This window comes from Drosophila melanogaster, chromosome 2L (assembly GCF_000001215.4).
Source record: "Drosophila melanogaster chromosome 2L".
In the NCBI taxonomy this organism is placed as follows: domain Eukaryota; kingdom Metazoa; phylum Arthropoda; class Insecta; order Diptera; family Drosophilidae; genus Drosophila; species Drosophila melanogaster.
In genome coordinates this window covers 20,449,968-20,464,277 of record NT_033779.5, presented here as the reverse complement: position 1 = coordinate 20,464,277, position 14,310 = coordinate 20,449,968, and the positions used below count along the sequence as shown (strand labels likewise).

General features: G+C 46.1%; 4 protein-coding genes across 8 annotated transcripts; 2 read left to right on the top strand and 2 right to left on the bottom strand.

Annotated features, from left to right (window-relative positions):
- The first annotated feature begins 833 nt into the window (after window positions 1–833).
- On the top strand, window positions 834–2,693 carry CG2493 (uncharacterized protein). Of its 2 annotated transcripts, none has more exons than NM_136193.2 (1): window positions 834–2,693. In NM_136193.2, exon 1 carries the CDS (start codon window positions 908–910, stop codon window positions 2,333–2,335), a length of 1,428 nt encoding a protein of 475 aa, NP_610037.1. In that variant the 5' UTR covers window positions 834–907; the 3' UTR covers window positions 2,336–2,693. The 2 variants fall into 2 exon arrangements, with proteins under 2 accessions (NP_610037.1, NP_001260630.1); NM_001273701.1 differs by having other exon boundaries at window positions 834–2,510.
- On the bottom strand, window positions 2,549–4,936 carry Cdc23 (Cell division cycle 23). 2 transcript variants are annotated; one of them, NM_136192.3, is made up of 3 exons: window positions 3,888–4,936; window positions 3,228–3,829; window positions 2,549–3,167 (listed from the first exon to the last, which is right to left on the bottom strand). In NM_136192.3, exons 1-3 carry the CDS (start codon window positions 4,858–4,860, stop codon window positions 2,706–2,708), a joined length of 2,037 nt encoding a protein of 678 aa, NP_610036.2. In that variant the 5' UTR covers window positions 4,861–4,936; the 3' UTR covers window positions 2,549–2,705. The 2 variants fall into 2 exon arrangements, with proteins under 2 accessions (NP_610036.2, NP_001260629.1); NM_001273700.1 differs by having other exon boundaries at window positions 2,635–3,167.
- Window positions 4,937–5,202: 266 nt separating this feature from the next.
- CG18858 (uncharacterized protein) lies at window positions 5,203–7,431 on the top strand. Of its 2 annotated transcripts, none has more exons than NM_001273699.1 (4): window positions 5,203–5,780; window positions 5,848–6,219; window positions 6,288–6,810; window positions 6,876–7,431. In NM_001273699.1, the coding sequence occupies exons 1-4, from the start codon at window positions 5,633–5,635 to the stop codon at window positions 7,096–7,098; spliced, it is 1,266 nt and encodes a 421-aa protein (NP_001260628.1). In that variant the 5' UTR covers window positions 5,203–5,632; the 3' UTR covers window positions 7,099–7,431. The 2 variants fall into 2 exon arrangements, with proteins under 2 accessions (NP_001260628.1, NP_652700.1); NM_144443.2 differs by having other exon boundaries at window positions 6,876–7,219.
- Window positions 7,300–14,053, bottom strand: CG31687 (uncharacterized protein). Of its 2 annotated transcripts, none has more exons than NM_001273698.1 (2): window positions 13,002–14,053; window positions 7,300–12,943 (listed from the first exon to the last, which is right to left on the bottom strand). In NM_001273698.1, exons 1-2 carry the CDS (start codon window positions 13,975–13,977, stop codon window positions 12,864–12,866), a joined length of 1,056 nt encoding a protein of 351 aa, NP_001260627.1. In that variant the 5' UTR covers window positions 13,978–14,053; the 3' UTR covers window positions 7,300–12,863. The 2 variants fall into 2 exon arrangements, with proteins under 2 accessions (NP_001260627.1, NP_001163022.1); NM_001169551.2 differs by having other exon boundaries at window positions 10,343–12,943.
- Window positions 14,054–14,310: the final 257 nt, after the last annotated feature.

Below are 14,310 nucleotides of genomic sequence, written 5' to 3'. Positions count from 1 at the left end.
GTGGTAAAATATTTAGCAACAGATAAAGTTACTTTATAGTTACACTGTTCAATGATTGCAAAATATTGGCCACTCATCGAAGTGTTTACTTTTGAGAAGGAAAGTGTCCTCGAAGAAATCATTAGAGCACTTTTGGAAGCAAGATTTTCATCTAGGCACCGAAGATATTCAAATGCATTATGTTCATATTACTTTAGAACGACCCGATAGCTTGGCAGAAGGACATGTTCTTCAATGAACGTTTTAAATTATCCAACTTTCAAATCCAACAGACATAATGAAAATTTAAATAAAATACTAAACATATATGTTTATTTCATATTATGATTTTTACGGATTACGAGGCCTCATGAAATATTTTATTTTATCACTATAAATATTATTTTTAATAATTTTCCGACTTACTCACTACTCATTTTTAAATGCATGGCGAAATCGAACTCAAATCAAATCAAAATAGGGGGAAATGACAGGTGCTTTGCTGAAAATTATCGAGAGTTGAGTGCAGTGTTGGTAAGTACTTATTTGAAGAAGCTTAATGGGCATCGGTTTGTGTTTTTTAAACTTTTGGCGATTAAAAAGAAGGTTTTAAATATAAGACGTTGTTAAGATGATTCGGCACACTAAGATCAAAACAATGTTTGTTTTCTAACAAGATATGATGAGTTCAAATGAATCTCCACTTAATTCTTCATTACCCTTTACCAAATGAGTGGTAAATGTAAAATGCGTAGTTTTATTAACAATATGTATCCGATTTTGAAATGCAAGTTATCTTTTTTTTTTTTGAGTGCTTTAGAACCGCTCCAAAAATCACGTCTCGCGATCTGGTAACACTGCACAAAGTGTAATATAAAGCCCGGCTTGCAGATAACGAACTGAAAATTGTGCAAACCACAGAGGTCATATGATTCTTCGCGATATGGGAGAAGCCACAGTGAGAGCTGCACTGTTAGCGGTTTTGGGAATCCTGCTGATCGCGGGCTGTGATTGCAGCCAGCGGTTCAAGTACGAGATCAAGGAGTTCCAGGTGCCGCTGGACCATTTCAGCTTCCTGATCAACGCCACCTTCAACATCCGGTACTTGTACAACGACTCGTTCGTGGACAAGAGCAATGCCCGCACCCCGATTTTCTTCTACACGGGCAACGAGGGGGACATCGAACTCTTCGCCCAGAATACCGGATTCCTGTGGGAGCAGGCGGAACGACAGCGGGCTCTGGTGATCTTTGCGGAGCATCGTTACTATGGAAAGTCATTGCCCTTCGGTAGCTCCACGTTCAACACCAGCCTGCCGGAGCACTTGGCTTACTTCACAGTGGAGCAGACGCTCGAGGACTACGCCATGCTGATCACGTTCCTGCGGAACGATCGCCAGATGCCCGTGGTGGCCTTCGGGGGCTCCTATGGCGGAATGCTGGCCGCCTGGTTCCGGATGAAGTATCCGCATTTGGTCAACGGAGCCCTGGCAGCCTCGGCGCCCGTTCTGCAGTTCCCCGGGATAACCGATTGCGACATCTTCTACAGGATTGTGACATCGGTGTTCCAGAATGCCTACAACGAAAACTGCACCTTGAATATTGCCAAGTCGTGGAAACTCTTCGAGACTCTGGGCGCCAGCGAGGCCGGCAAGAAGCAGATATCGGATGCATTCCACCTATGCAATGCCCTGAAGAACGACGACGATCTGAAGAAGTTCCTGGACTACGTGGAGGAGGTGTACAGCAATCTCGCCATGGTCAATTACCCGTACAACAGCAGTTTCCTGGCCCCATTACCTGCCTATCCCGTGAGGCAGGTGTGCTACTACCTGAAGGAGCTGCATTCCACCGACGCCGATTTGCTGCACGCCATGTCCAGCGCTTTGGCTGTCTACACCAACTACACACAGTCCGCCAAGTGCCTCGATATATCCGTCAACTCCAACGCCGATGACTCCGGTTGGAATATCCAGAGCTGCAACCAGATGGTGATGCCCATCTGCTCCAATGGCTCCGAAACCATGTTCCGCACGTCCAGCTGGAACTTCAAGGATTACGCGGAAAAGTGCTACAAGAACTACCGTCTCACCCCCAAGCCATACGACATCATTCTGCGCTATGGCGGCAGAAACCTGGAGGCTGCGACCAACATCATCTTCAGCAACGGTCTTCTGGATCCCTGGAGCGGTGGCGGTGTGCTTCAGGCTCCCAACGACAAGGTCTTCGTCATCATCCTGCCCGAGGGAGCCCATCACTTGGACTTGCGCCACAGCGATCCGGCCGATCCACCTTCTGTGCGCGATGCCCGCGATAAGGAAGCAGCCATCATAGCACGATGGATCCAAGATTTCTGAAGCGAGATTACTTTTACCCATACTGAATCGCTCCACTATGGGGATTCATATTATATAACAGCCGAGCAAGGCCAGATTAATCAAATATTTGGTATTCTTAAACCAAGGAACAAATTATGAAACACTCAGTTTAAGATCACAAAAATTATAAGCCATACTAAAGTTTTTTGAATTGAAGATCCTGTTTGCACATTCGATTAATATGGAGTATTTAGTAGTTTTGTGAAATACTATATTTTCATTAACTATGATGGAGAAGGATGACGTTTTGGACCTGGCAATGGTGAATAGGACTAGTTCATTATTTACTTGGATTGCCAATATAATTCATAAAAACAAATAGAAATTTATACAATTGGAACGCATTTGACTAATCGATGGATACGCTGGATATTTCCATGGAGCTGTTATCATCCGAGGGCGCCTGCTCGGGCGGATTCGAAGGGCCACCGGATGTGCCAGGCGTTTCCTCGGTGGACATTGTGACAGCAGTTGCCGATGGCGTGGTGGTGGTGCCGCTGGCAGGCGCGGTTAAGCTAGTCCTGCTCGACTGGGATCGACGCATGCCCTGAATCAGGTTTCGGTCCGGACGCAAGCTGATCAGGGAGCTACTCGAGGCGCTCTCCGCAGCTACGGTGGTCGTGGAGGTAGTCGTGGTGGCTATGGATGTGATGGGAACTCGAACTCGCACATCCTGGAGCTCCCACTCCATCTCGTCCTCGGAACTGGTATCTGCATTCGCCACGGCCGTCGAAGTTTTTACCTTCTTCTGTCCCTCAGCATTGCGCTTCCAGTCAATCGTCTTCAGCAGCGCCTTTGCCTCCATTTTGCGCTAAAAAGATTGAGTGTTTTCGTTAAATTCATTACAAATTTCCTAAAACAATGCACCCACATCCTCTGAGTCTAGGCATTTGTAAGCGTAATAGGCGGCTCGTTCGTACTCGCCCTTCTTCTCGTAATAATTGGCCAGCGTGATGAACCCTTGGTAGAGGCTCTGCTTATCGGTGGCCGCCCGCTCATCCTCGCAGTACATGATGTAGCAATGGACCGCCGTCTCGTGGTCGCCGAGCTTCTCGTGCAGATTGGCCAGTTTGTACATCGCTATGCCCTCTATGTCACCCACATCGATGGCCTTCCAGTAGCACTTCACAGCATTTTCGCACTTGTCCAGCTTCTCATAGGTCTCGCCCAAGGCAACCAGCATTCGAGAGTCGTAGGGACGCAGTTGGTGGGCGATTTTAAAGTAGTACAGGCTGTAGTAGTGCATTTTAATGATCTCGTAGGCCTGGCCCAGTCCATACCAGGCGCGATAGTCCCGCTTGTTGACCTCCACTGCCTTTCGGTAGCTCTGTATGGCTGCATTTGTGTTTTTCAGCTCCATGAACTCGTGTCCCATCAAGGTCCAGGCCGCCAGATACTTGGGATTCAGTTTCAGGGCGCGTTGAAAGTAGGAAATGGCCACCTGGTGATCACAGCGGATACTGTAGTAGTTGCCTGATGGAAAAGCGTGTATTATGGTAAGCTATAACATTAAAGCAAAGCAGAGCCTAACCTATTACACAACACGTCTCCGGGCGGTACTTGTTGATGCTGACAGCCTTGTGGGCCAACTGTGCCATTTCGGTTTTCATCTCCTTGACGAACAGCAGATTGGAATAGGTGTCCACATTGTCCAGGCGGTAGGGATCGCTCTCGAGAAGCGCCTGGTACAGCTCAATCGCCTTGTCCACATCCCGCTTATTGTGATAGACCAGAGCCATCTGGGCAATCAAGTAGATGCTCTTGCTGAAACCCGATGCCTGCAGGTCCTCGTAGATCTTCAGGCCGTCGTCGTTGAGGTACAGCTCCAGGTAAGTGTGCGCCATGAAGAAGTGCCGCATCCAGTGACCACCCAGCTGCAGGCTCAGCAGTTTCTTCTTCTCCATGATGAGGGGCGAGAGCTCCAGATAGGCGCTCCACAGCATGGGTACCAGTCTGATGGCCTGGACCAGCATTTGCTCGGCGGCCTGGTTGAGATTCAGTGCTTTCAGGACTACTCCGTATAAGTATATTCCGTAGCCATCGAGCCGACTTTTGCCGTATTCCATGCGCAACGTAGCCAGCAGGTCGGCGAGATCGCGCATCTGATTCGGTTCGTGCAGATTCGCCTGGTCCGTGGTCGAGTCCAGTCGCCGCTTTTCCCTGGCCATGTAGCTGGAATAGAAGTGCAGGAAGCGCGGAACACTGGACTCGCAGTTCCTGACCGCATGCGCCGCCCTGTCGTACTCCCTCACGTCGTAGTAGCTCTTGGCCAGGAAGTAGTCGCTGTACTCCTCCGGCGCAATCCCCTCCAGCTGACACTCGCTGAATGTGCGATCCTCATCAGGCGCCTCATTGTCTATGTGCACATCGGCCAGTCCGTGATGCATTTCCGCCAGCCACTTGGTGCTGTGCAGGAGGCCCCGCTTGGAGCACTCGATGATCCCGCGGCGCAGCTCCCGCTTCACATCCGGCAGCAGCACGCTGAAGAACTTCTGCATCGCCATTGTTCCGGATTTGTTTGGAAAGGCTATGAAAACAATTTTATTTGCCGGCGCGCTTCGCCTAGTGGTGTGCTAACTAAACTATCGGACATTGATATTCGTGTGTATCGATAAGTGCGTGGGGGTGCTCCTTAGGTGACCAGTCACTAGATAGATAGCTAGTAGGTTAGTAATGAGCTCTGCTTGAATTACAAATATGGAGTGGTTTTTACAGGCAAAAGATTAGATTACTTCTATAGTTGTGCGAATATGTACTTCCGTAAATTATTTTTTATAATATGAATAACATTATGAAAACCGTGACTGGTTCACAAAGATAACAGAGTGTGTGCAGACACCTGGTCACACCTAGAGGGATGGTTTACTAAGAGGGGAGAAATAAACGCTGACCATAACAAACTGCGCAACAACAACAATACAGATTAGGCAGAAAACAACAAAATTGCAAAGCCAACGCTTTTGTTAAAACAATAACAGCCACTCTTGACGTCGTTTTGCGCAGGGAAGTGCGACCGCCGAAGTTCCGCATACACACATACGCACACACACATAGTTTAAAGGTCAAATCTCAGCTGACGGAAAGTGCGCAGACCACAAGGGCTCCATATAAATGCATTACAATTACCACAAAAGAAAGCTCGGCAGGCTGATTCACTTGTTTATGCGCAGGAGGCCTTTATCTGGCGTCAATTGAGTAGCGCGATCCGATAACCTGCGAGCTATATACTCCAAGTAGTCAGTCGCCACTCCTGCTTTGTTTACAACGCAACGCACAATGAGGCTCAAATCGGGAGTGCTTTCGCTGCTCCTGCTGACCACCTTCTTGGCCCTGGGCGAGTGCTTTTGGCCATTTAGCAAATGGCATGGAAGAAATGATAATCCTTCTGCCCCCCCTGAACCCAAGCTGTCGCCAGTGATATTCGGTAAGTACAATGGACACGATTAATTTTTAAGGTCATCCAGCTTCACAGTATCGCTATTGTATTGCAGTACCCGGTGACGGAGGCTCCCAAATGGATGCTCGGCTAAATAAGCCCAACTCTCCCTATTTAATTTGCCAAAAGACCCACGATTGGTACAACCTGTGGCTGGATCTGGAGCAGTTGGTCATCCCCATGGTCTACTGTTGGATAGACAATGTCAAGCTGTACTACGACAAGGTCACGAGGACCACCCACAACACTCCTGGTGTGGAGACGAGGATACCCGGCTGGGGCAATCCCGAGGTGGTCGAGTGGATCGATCCCACCAAGAACAGCGCCGGAGCCTACTTCAAGGATATAGCCAATGAGCTGGTGAAACTTGGATATATTCGCAAACAAAATATTCATGGAGCACCCTATGACTTCCGCAAAGCGCCAAGTGAGCTTAGCTTACCCGAATGGCTGACGAACTACTTTCACATCTTGCTCCTCCTCCTCCCATTCCAGATGAGAACCAACAGTTCTTCATCGATCTCAAGCAGCTGGTGGAGGACTCCTATGAGGCCAACAATCAGTCGGCTGTGACCTTCATCTCGCACAGCATGGGCAGTCTCATGACCCTGGTTTTCTTGCAGGAGCAAACCCTCCAATGGAAGGCGAAATACGTGAAGCGCATGATCAGCCTGGCGGGAGTTTGGGCGGGAAGTTTTAAGGCTGTGAAAGTGTTTGCCATGGGCGATGATCTCGACTCGTTCGCCCTGAGTGCCAAGATCCTCAAGGCGGAACAGATAACACACCCATCCACGGCCTGGTTGCTGCCCTCGCCACTGTTTTGGAAGCCATCCGAGGTGCTCGCCATGACTCCAAGCAGAAACTATACGATGGCACAGCTGGAAGAGTTCTTCAAAGACCTCGACTACATGACGGGCTGGGAAATGCGCAAGGACACGATTCGGTACAACCGAAACTTCGATCCACCGAATGTGGAACTGCACTGTCTCTATGGCGAAGGCATCGACACGGTCGAGAGGTGAGTTGAGCCACAGTTGTAGCGGAAAGGAATCTAACTAATTTACCTTTTTGCTCACACAATAGACTGCAGTACAAGAAATCGGACATTAGTGGGGAAACGCCCAAGTTGATAATGGGTCTCGGCGACGGCACCGTTAACCAGCGTTCTCTGCGAGCCTGCAAATATTGGGCGGGCTATTCTAAAGCGCCTATAAACACGCTCGCTCTCCAGAACGTGGACCACTTGCACATCCTGTCCAATCCGGACGTCCTCAAATATATCCGCACTGTCATGCAGCAGCCGTAATGTCAATTGTAGCACTTAAGTATGCGAAGAGCTTCGTGATGCTCAAAATCTAAAGCTAATGACAATGCCAATTTTATTGTTAAATAAATGTAACTCGTTAAGTAGCGCAAGCGTAAAGAACAAGACGTTCGTTTTGCATTTTCTTTAATTTCTCTTTATTGTTATCTTATTGATTTATGCTTATAAGATGAGATATCGAATCACGTGTGTCAATGTCAATGTCAATGCTTTTATTAATTACTCAATAGTGTTTCATTTTCCTCTTGGGTTTTATTCGCTTTTATTGTTTTCCATTTTCCGTTTTCCATTTAATAAATTGTTTATATGTATTTTACAAAGCGTTTACTTAGATGTATTCCATTTTAATTTTACCGAATAATTTGTTAATTATTGCACTAATATTTAATTTCATTCCCTTTCCTTCACTTCCGCCCGCCCGCCTTCATTTTGCTAATTTATTGTAGTTGACATTGTTCATTACTCTTGCTATAATTTTCCATTTAAAGTATGCTCTCGCTTATGTACTCCGATATCTGGCTAGATATAGATAGAAAAGAGTTTCGGTTGCAATTAGGATAAAACTAAAAACTATAAGGACTCGAATGATCTCAGTGTGTCGCTTTTTCCTTTCGATAAAATCAAGAAATACATATATGTATATTTACAAATTTTAGTTCTTTGCTCATACAAAAATCGCTGTCGCTGGCTAAGATTGTGGACATTTCCGCTAGAGATCCTCGCTGGCTGCGGGTCGTGAATTTGGGTTTTGACCCTATTTGGGCTTACAAAGCATAGTTAATTCGTAATTCGTTTATGTAAGCGATTTGTGCGCGGGTGTGGTTTATTTACTCGTCTGCTAAATATATACATAAATGTTTATATATTTAGTATATATTTGATTTCATGTTGCTGCGTGAGTGTGTATGGGTGTGTGTGTGTGTGTGTTGAGAATTGGACTTAAAAACGATTTTTCTGCTTTAGTCAGTATTTGATTTTTGTTTTCCACTTGTCAGCTTTTTCGGGGCGCTCTCCACCCCGCGTTCAACAAAATTTGTGCTGTCGTTCCATAGTTGCAGTTAGGGTTTTACACATATGTATAATGTACGGATACTATATCTTTGTATAATAACTATAATATGACCTTTATCTCCTGACCCAAATCAAAGTGATTCTGAAATCGCCACGTCCGTGTTCCAAAGAGCTTTTACGTTTAGTATAAAAAATCATTTTATCGAAAGTATAAAAATCGTATTTAGCCATAGTATCTCTTCTAGATCTGTCTCTATTTTTGGTTTCATTGCACATCTCGTCCTCGTTATTAAATCTTGGTTTTATTTCTTAACTTTTTTTCGTTTTGTTTCTTTTTTTTAATTTTTGGTTTCTTAGCAAAAGCGGGTGTATCTTCTTCAAGCAGGTATTCGAATGTTACTTGGCAGGATTATTATTTTCCATAGTATATATATATATATATATTCTTGTTAAATAGTTTATAAAAGCTTAGTGTGTCGAATGTATATGTGTGTGTGTGTGTGTGTGTGTGTCTACTTGTCTTAAGTGGATTTCGGGTGTTCCAGGTCTGTTTGTTTGTTTGTTTTTTTTTTTTTTTGGTTTTTTTTAGTTGTCTCTCTGGATTGGTTTACAGCTAAAATGCTCTGTTATTGTATTTTCTGATGCAATATATTAGGCGACATTGACGACTTAGCGGACTAGTTAATTAATTACTGGCTGCTCAATAGGTATCTACAATGGAATCCGTACGTTACCAATGGGAATGATATCAAAAATGAGTATTGTAAATACATAGCTTGTTGTTGCTGCAACAAGTACGTTCACTTGGTTTCCTTTCCGGTAATTAAATTAATTAAAGCTTTTTCGTGTGTGATTACTCGTGTCCGGTAATACATACATACATACATATGTATATCATCCATACCTACATATGTACTCCGCATATGTATATCCGCACATCATCTTCCCCATCATGGCTAACGCATAATTTTCTATCGAAATCGAAGTCAATCGACAAACCAAGAGACGACTGGAAATGAGTCCTATTTACAATTGAATATTTTCTACTTACTCGCTTAGTTACACTTAGTAATTTCATTTCATTTCTGATCGGATCGCTTTGAGTTCCTATCTCATTTGCGCTTCGGTTCGTTTAACTAGTTAAACGCTCCTACGATTTATCAATGCCTCGTCTAATACAATTACACAATTGAATTGCCACGGATATTCAGTATTGCTAATAACAGTTCCCTCCTCTGCATCGTATCGGATGGGATCCACATAGATTGATACGTAGGTAGATGGGTAGATCTTATCTGGATGATCCCGATGCCGGAAGGAGCCCTGGATTGGTGCTTCGGCTGGCCGAGACTACGATTATTGCATAACAACTGGCCAAATGCTAATCCTGCCTAGAATTCAGCTAGTTCCCTTCGGGTTTGCCCGCTGGCATTTGCGCTACTCATTTGAATTAGATTAAATATCTACGACTAGGTTAAGGTAATAATTCTTTGCTCTGTGGCTCTAATTTATCCAAATCATCATCACATATCAAAAAGTTTACAAAAATTTCACTTTAGCTAAGGGTTTATTACTCTCCTCTCCTTTCCATTTCCCCACCCCTCCCCTTTTCCTTTTCCATTTCCATTTCTTTTTTCTTGTTTTTTTTTTTCTAGCGATTACTTAAATGTTTATTACATTTCGTGCGCTTCGAATAAAACAAACCATACAACAATAGGTAGTTACTCTAACGTTATTTTCTGCCCCATTTATCCCACTTCCTTGCTTGATAACAACTTATTTGTTATGTCGTTCGTAATGATTAACATAATCAACGTGTTGATATATATATATATATGTATATTTTAAATAAATTAGTTCGCTTCGCTCGTGATTTACAGGGATTTGCGTTTCGCTCAGCGCATTATCGACCAACATTGGTTACCACCATTCTTGGGCTACTTTCGTATTGTGTTTTTTGTTTGTTTGTTTTTTGTTTTCAGTGTAAGAGGAGTGGGCAGGTTAAAGGCATTTGTTTGGTTTTCATTTCAGTTGTCGTGATGTTTGTTTCCCCTCGGATTTCTGATTTTGCTACTTTCTCAGATCGCAGTTGGAAGAACTCAGCCGAAGATCCTGAAACCAGAGTGAGTCTCAGTTCCTTTGATCGATTGAGCAGCAGCGGAAATTTTTGGTGAAATAAACTCCAGTACTCAGTAGAGGTGTTCCAATGCGCATACATTGTTCATATATGTATATTTATTTTGCGAAAAACCGAAGCGTGATCTCAAGGCTTATTCAAGGTAGTGATATATTTGATGTATGTTAGTTATGCTAGTTACTTGCATATGCTATCAACAGAATTGACGAATCCGAACTGATTTTAGAACTAATATTGCTCTTGGTTGGCTTAGAGTTGAATTGTGTCCTATTCGGTTTGCTCGCATAGCCAGTATCTGTATCTGTATCTGTATCTGTATCTCTTGTGCTCTAACAACAATTCCTTAAATGCGTATCTTCCGAAACAATAATCGAGTTAAACGATAGGTCAACAGAATATAGTGTCTAATTGATGTAACAATTGCTTTGTGTCCGTTTCCCCTTCGGTTTCCCCAGGCGCTCGCTGATATCTGCCCAAGTTGCCTTGGACTTGGTTAGCCGAGAGAATCGGAATCTAGAGTTTAGAATCTACAGTCTGTAGACTATAGGCTTAAAACAAAAGTGCCCTCGTCCTGCTGATCTGGCCACCTTCAACGTGATTCTACAATTCTCCATAATGCTATTTAATTATCAACTTACTATACAAGCTCTCGCCTCCCCTATCGCCCCCTCTTGCCATCAATCATTTTTAACAATATCTTCGTATTTCGAATACAACATTAGGCCTAAGTTGGGTTCAGCTCAGGTAGATGCCCAGCGGAAAACCTGGCTAGCTCAGGGGGGAAATGCTGGGATGCTGGATTGCTGGGAGGGAAAGCCAGTGAAGTTTAATGGGAATCAGTAGTTGTGGCTATCCTGGTTTTCTGCTGAGCATGTAACAACTCTTAGGTAATTATACAAACTTCCAAATCATTTACTTTGGTGTATTGCAAAAATGTGCGACTGTCTGTGTGTGGCTGTGATGTGTGTATAAAAATTGTTTACTAACATTTCTGGTTTACGTTTTAGCATATATAAATTGTACATTATGAACTTTCACCGAATGATAGGGATTCGTGATGAATGATTCATGACTCGTGTATCGACTGTCGATCGAAATGGAATCTCTTGTTGATATCGCAAATGAGAACAGCGACCAAAATATAACAGGGATGCAAGCCGCTCGTGATTATATCATATCCATATTTCGTAAGGCTAGTGGTTCGGAAAATGTAGAATTATTTTTTAGATACAAAAGTTTTGAGGGAAGTATTTGGAACTTGAAATCATTTTGGAAAGCTGTTTTGTGGATATGAATTCCAATCCCCACAAGCTTTTGATATCTTCTTCACTTTCAAGTAGAGAACTTTCACATGACCCACTAAATCGAACCATGATTGTGAATTCCGAAAACATCCCGATTCCCCTTGGCTTGCATCCCTGATCTAAGTTAGCCAGGCACATGTTGGGTCTCCAAGTGGACTGCCACGCCCAGTGTCAGACGTTCTTGGGCGGCTGTGCGGCGGACGAGGAGGCGGAGGAGCTCTTCTGCTGCTGCCTCCTCTCCCGCCAGCGATCGATGGGCGTGTAGCAGCACCGGAAGAAGGGAGGAGCCCTCGTCGCCGACGAGGAAGAGCTGCTCCCGCTGCAGTTGCTCATCTTGGCCAGCGATTCGACGGTGAGCTCCGTCTGCACCCCACTGGTGGTCAGCCGGGTCTCCGCCTGGTACTCGAATTGGTACCGCGGCGGCGGATGATCAGGATGACCAGGATGACCAGGGTGACTGGAAACCAGTGGAGGCGGCACGCCCGCCTTGCAGATGACACTGGGCGGCTCCATCTCGTGCAGCTCGAAGCTGTTCGAGCTGCTGTTGGTCGAGGGCCGGAACTCGTGCGAGCTGCTCTCGACCATGGCAGTGCGGTATGTGGCGGCAAAGTAGTTTGTCTCCAGGTAGTGGCAGGACTCGAACAGATAGTCGTCGAACTGGTGCTGCGGCAGGACCAGCGAACTGTCGCCGGAGGAGGCGAACCGCGGACCCAGTCGATGTGACTGCGTGGATGGCGATGCCGGCGGTGCTGGCGAGGGCGGCGGCATCATGGTGGCCAACGAACTGGACGCCATCGGCGGCCGCTGACCTCTTTGCTTCATATCAACAATTTCTATTTCTTCTATATCACTAAAACTATTCAACTGTTTCAACAAATAATGCACATCATTTCGTTTCGTTTGATTATCCTCGTCGTGGTGGGGATGATCATCGTGGTCGACGACGTCTGCGTCGTCATGGGGATGCCCCGAATCAAGTTGCTCCTCCGTCGCCGTTGCTGGAGTTCTGGGTGCTTGAAGTGTTAATGGAGTGCTGGCAACGGCGTCCGTTCCACGATCCAATCGGGGGTTCCCCTGGAGGCTGCTGATCTGCTTGGTCGCATCATGTTGCTGGTGGTGCTGTTGCAGCTGCAACTGCTGCTGCTGCTGCTGCTGTTGGTTCACCAACTCCGGATAGGCCAGGTTGAAGCGCTGCTGCAGTGTGGCACTGCTCAGCTGGGGCAGTCCGGAGTAGTCTACGGCCACTGGTGGTCGCTCCAAAGTGGAGTCTATGATGCGATTGAATTTAGCTAATGCTACTTGGGATTCAGTTTCAGGGCGCGTTGAAAGTAGGAAATGGCCACCTGGTGATCACAGCGGATACTGTAGTAGTTGCCTGATGGAAAAGCGTGTATTATGATGAGCTATAACATTAAAGCAAAGCAGAGCCTAACCTATTACACAACACGTCTCCGGGCGGTACTTGTTGATGCTGACAGCCTTGTGGGCCAACTGTGCCATTTCGGTTTTCATCTCCTTGACGAACAGCAGATTGGAATAGGTGTCCACATTGTCCAGGCGGTAGGGAGAAGCGCTCTCGAGAAGCGCCTGGTACAGCTCAATCGCCTTGTCCACATCCCGCTTATTGTGATAGACCAGAGCCATCTGGGCAATCAAGTAGATGCTCTTGCTGAAACCCGATGCCTGCAGGTCCTCGTAGATCTTCAGGCCGTCGTCGTTGAGGTACAGCTCCAGGTAAGTGTGCGCCATGAAGAAGTGCCGCATCCAGTGACCACCCAGCTGCAGGCTCAGCAGTTTCTTCTTCTCCATGATGAGGGGCGAGAGCTCCAGATAGGCGCTCCACAGCATGGGTACCAGTCTGATGGCCTGGACCAGCATTTGCTCGGCGGCCTGGTTGAGATTCAGTGCTTTCAGGACTACTCCGTATAAGTATATTCCGTAGCCATCGAGCCGACTTTTGCCGTATTCCATGCGCAACGTAGCCAGCAGGTCGGCGAGATCGCGCATCTGATTCGGTTCGTGCAGATTCGCCTGGTCCGTGGTCGAGTCCAGTCGCCGCTTTTCCCTGGCCATGTAGCTGGAATAGAAGTGCAGGAAGCGCGGAACACTGGACTCGCAGTTCCTGACCGCATGCGCCGCCCTGTCGTACTCCCTCACGTCGTAGTAGCTCTTGGCCAGGAAGTAGTCGCTGTACTCCTCCGGCGCAATCCCCTCCAGCTGACACTCGCTGAATGTGCGATCCTCATCAGGCGCCTCATTGTCTATGTGCACATCGGCCAGTCCGTGATGCATTTCCGCCAGCCACTTGGTGCTGTGCAGGAGGCCCCGCTTGGAGCACTCGATGATCCCGCGGCGCAGCTCCCGCTTCACATCCGGCAGCAGCACGCTGAAGAACTTCTGCATCGCCATTGTTCCGGATTTGTTTGGAAAGGCTATGAAAACAATTTTATTTGCCGGCGCGCTTCGCCTAGTGGTGTGCTAACTAAACTATCGGACATTGATATTCGTGTGTATCGATAAGTGCGTGGGGGTGCTCCTTAGGTGACCAGTCACTAGATAGATAGCTAGTAGGTTAGTAATGAGCTCTGCTTGAATTACAAATATGGAGTGGTTTTTACAGGCAAAAGATTAGATTACTTCTATAGTTGTGCGAATATGTACTTCCGTAAATTATTTTTTATAATATGAATAACATTATGAAAACCGTGACTGGTTCACAAAGATAACAGAGTGTGTGCAGAC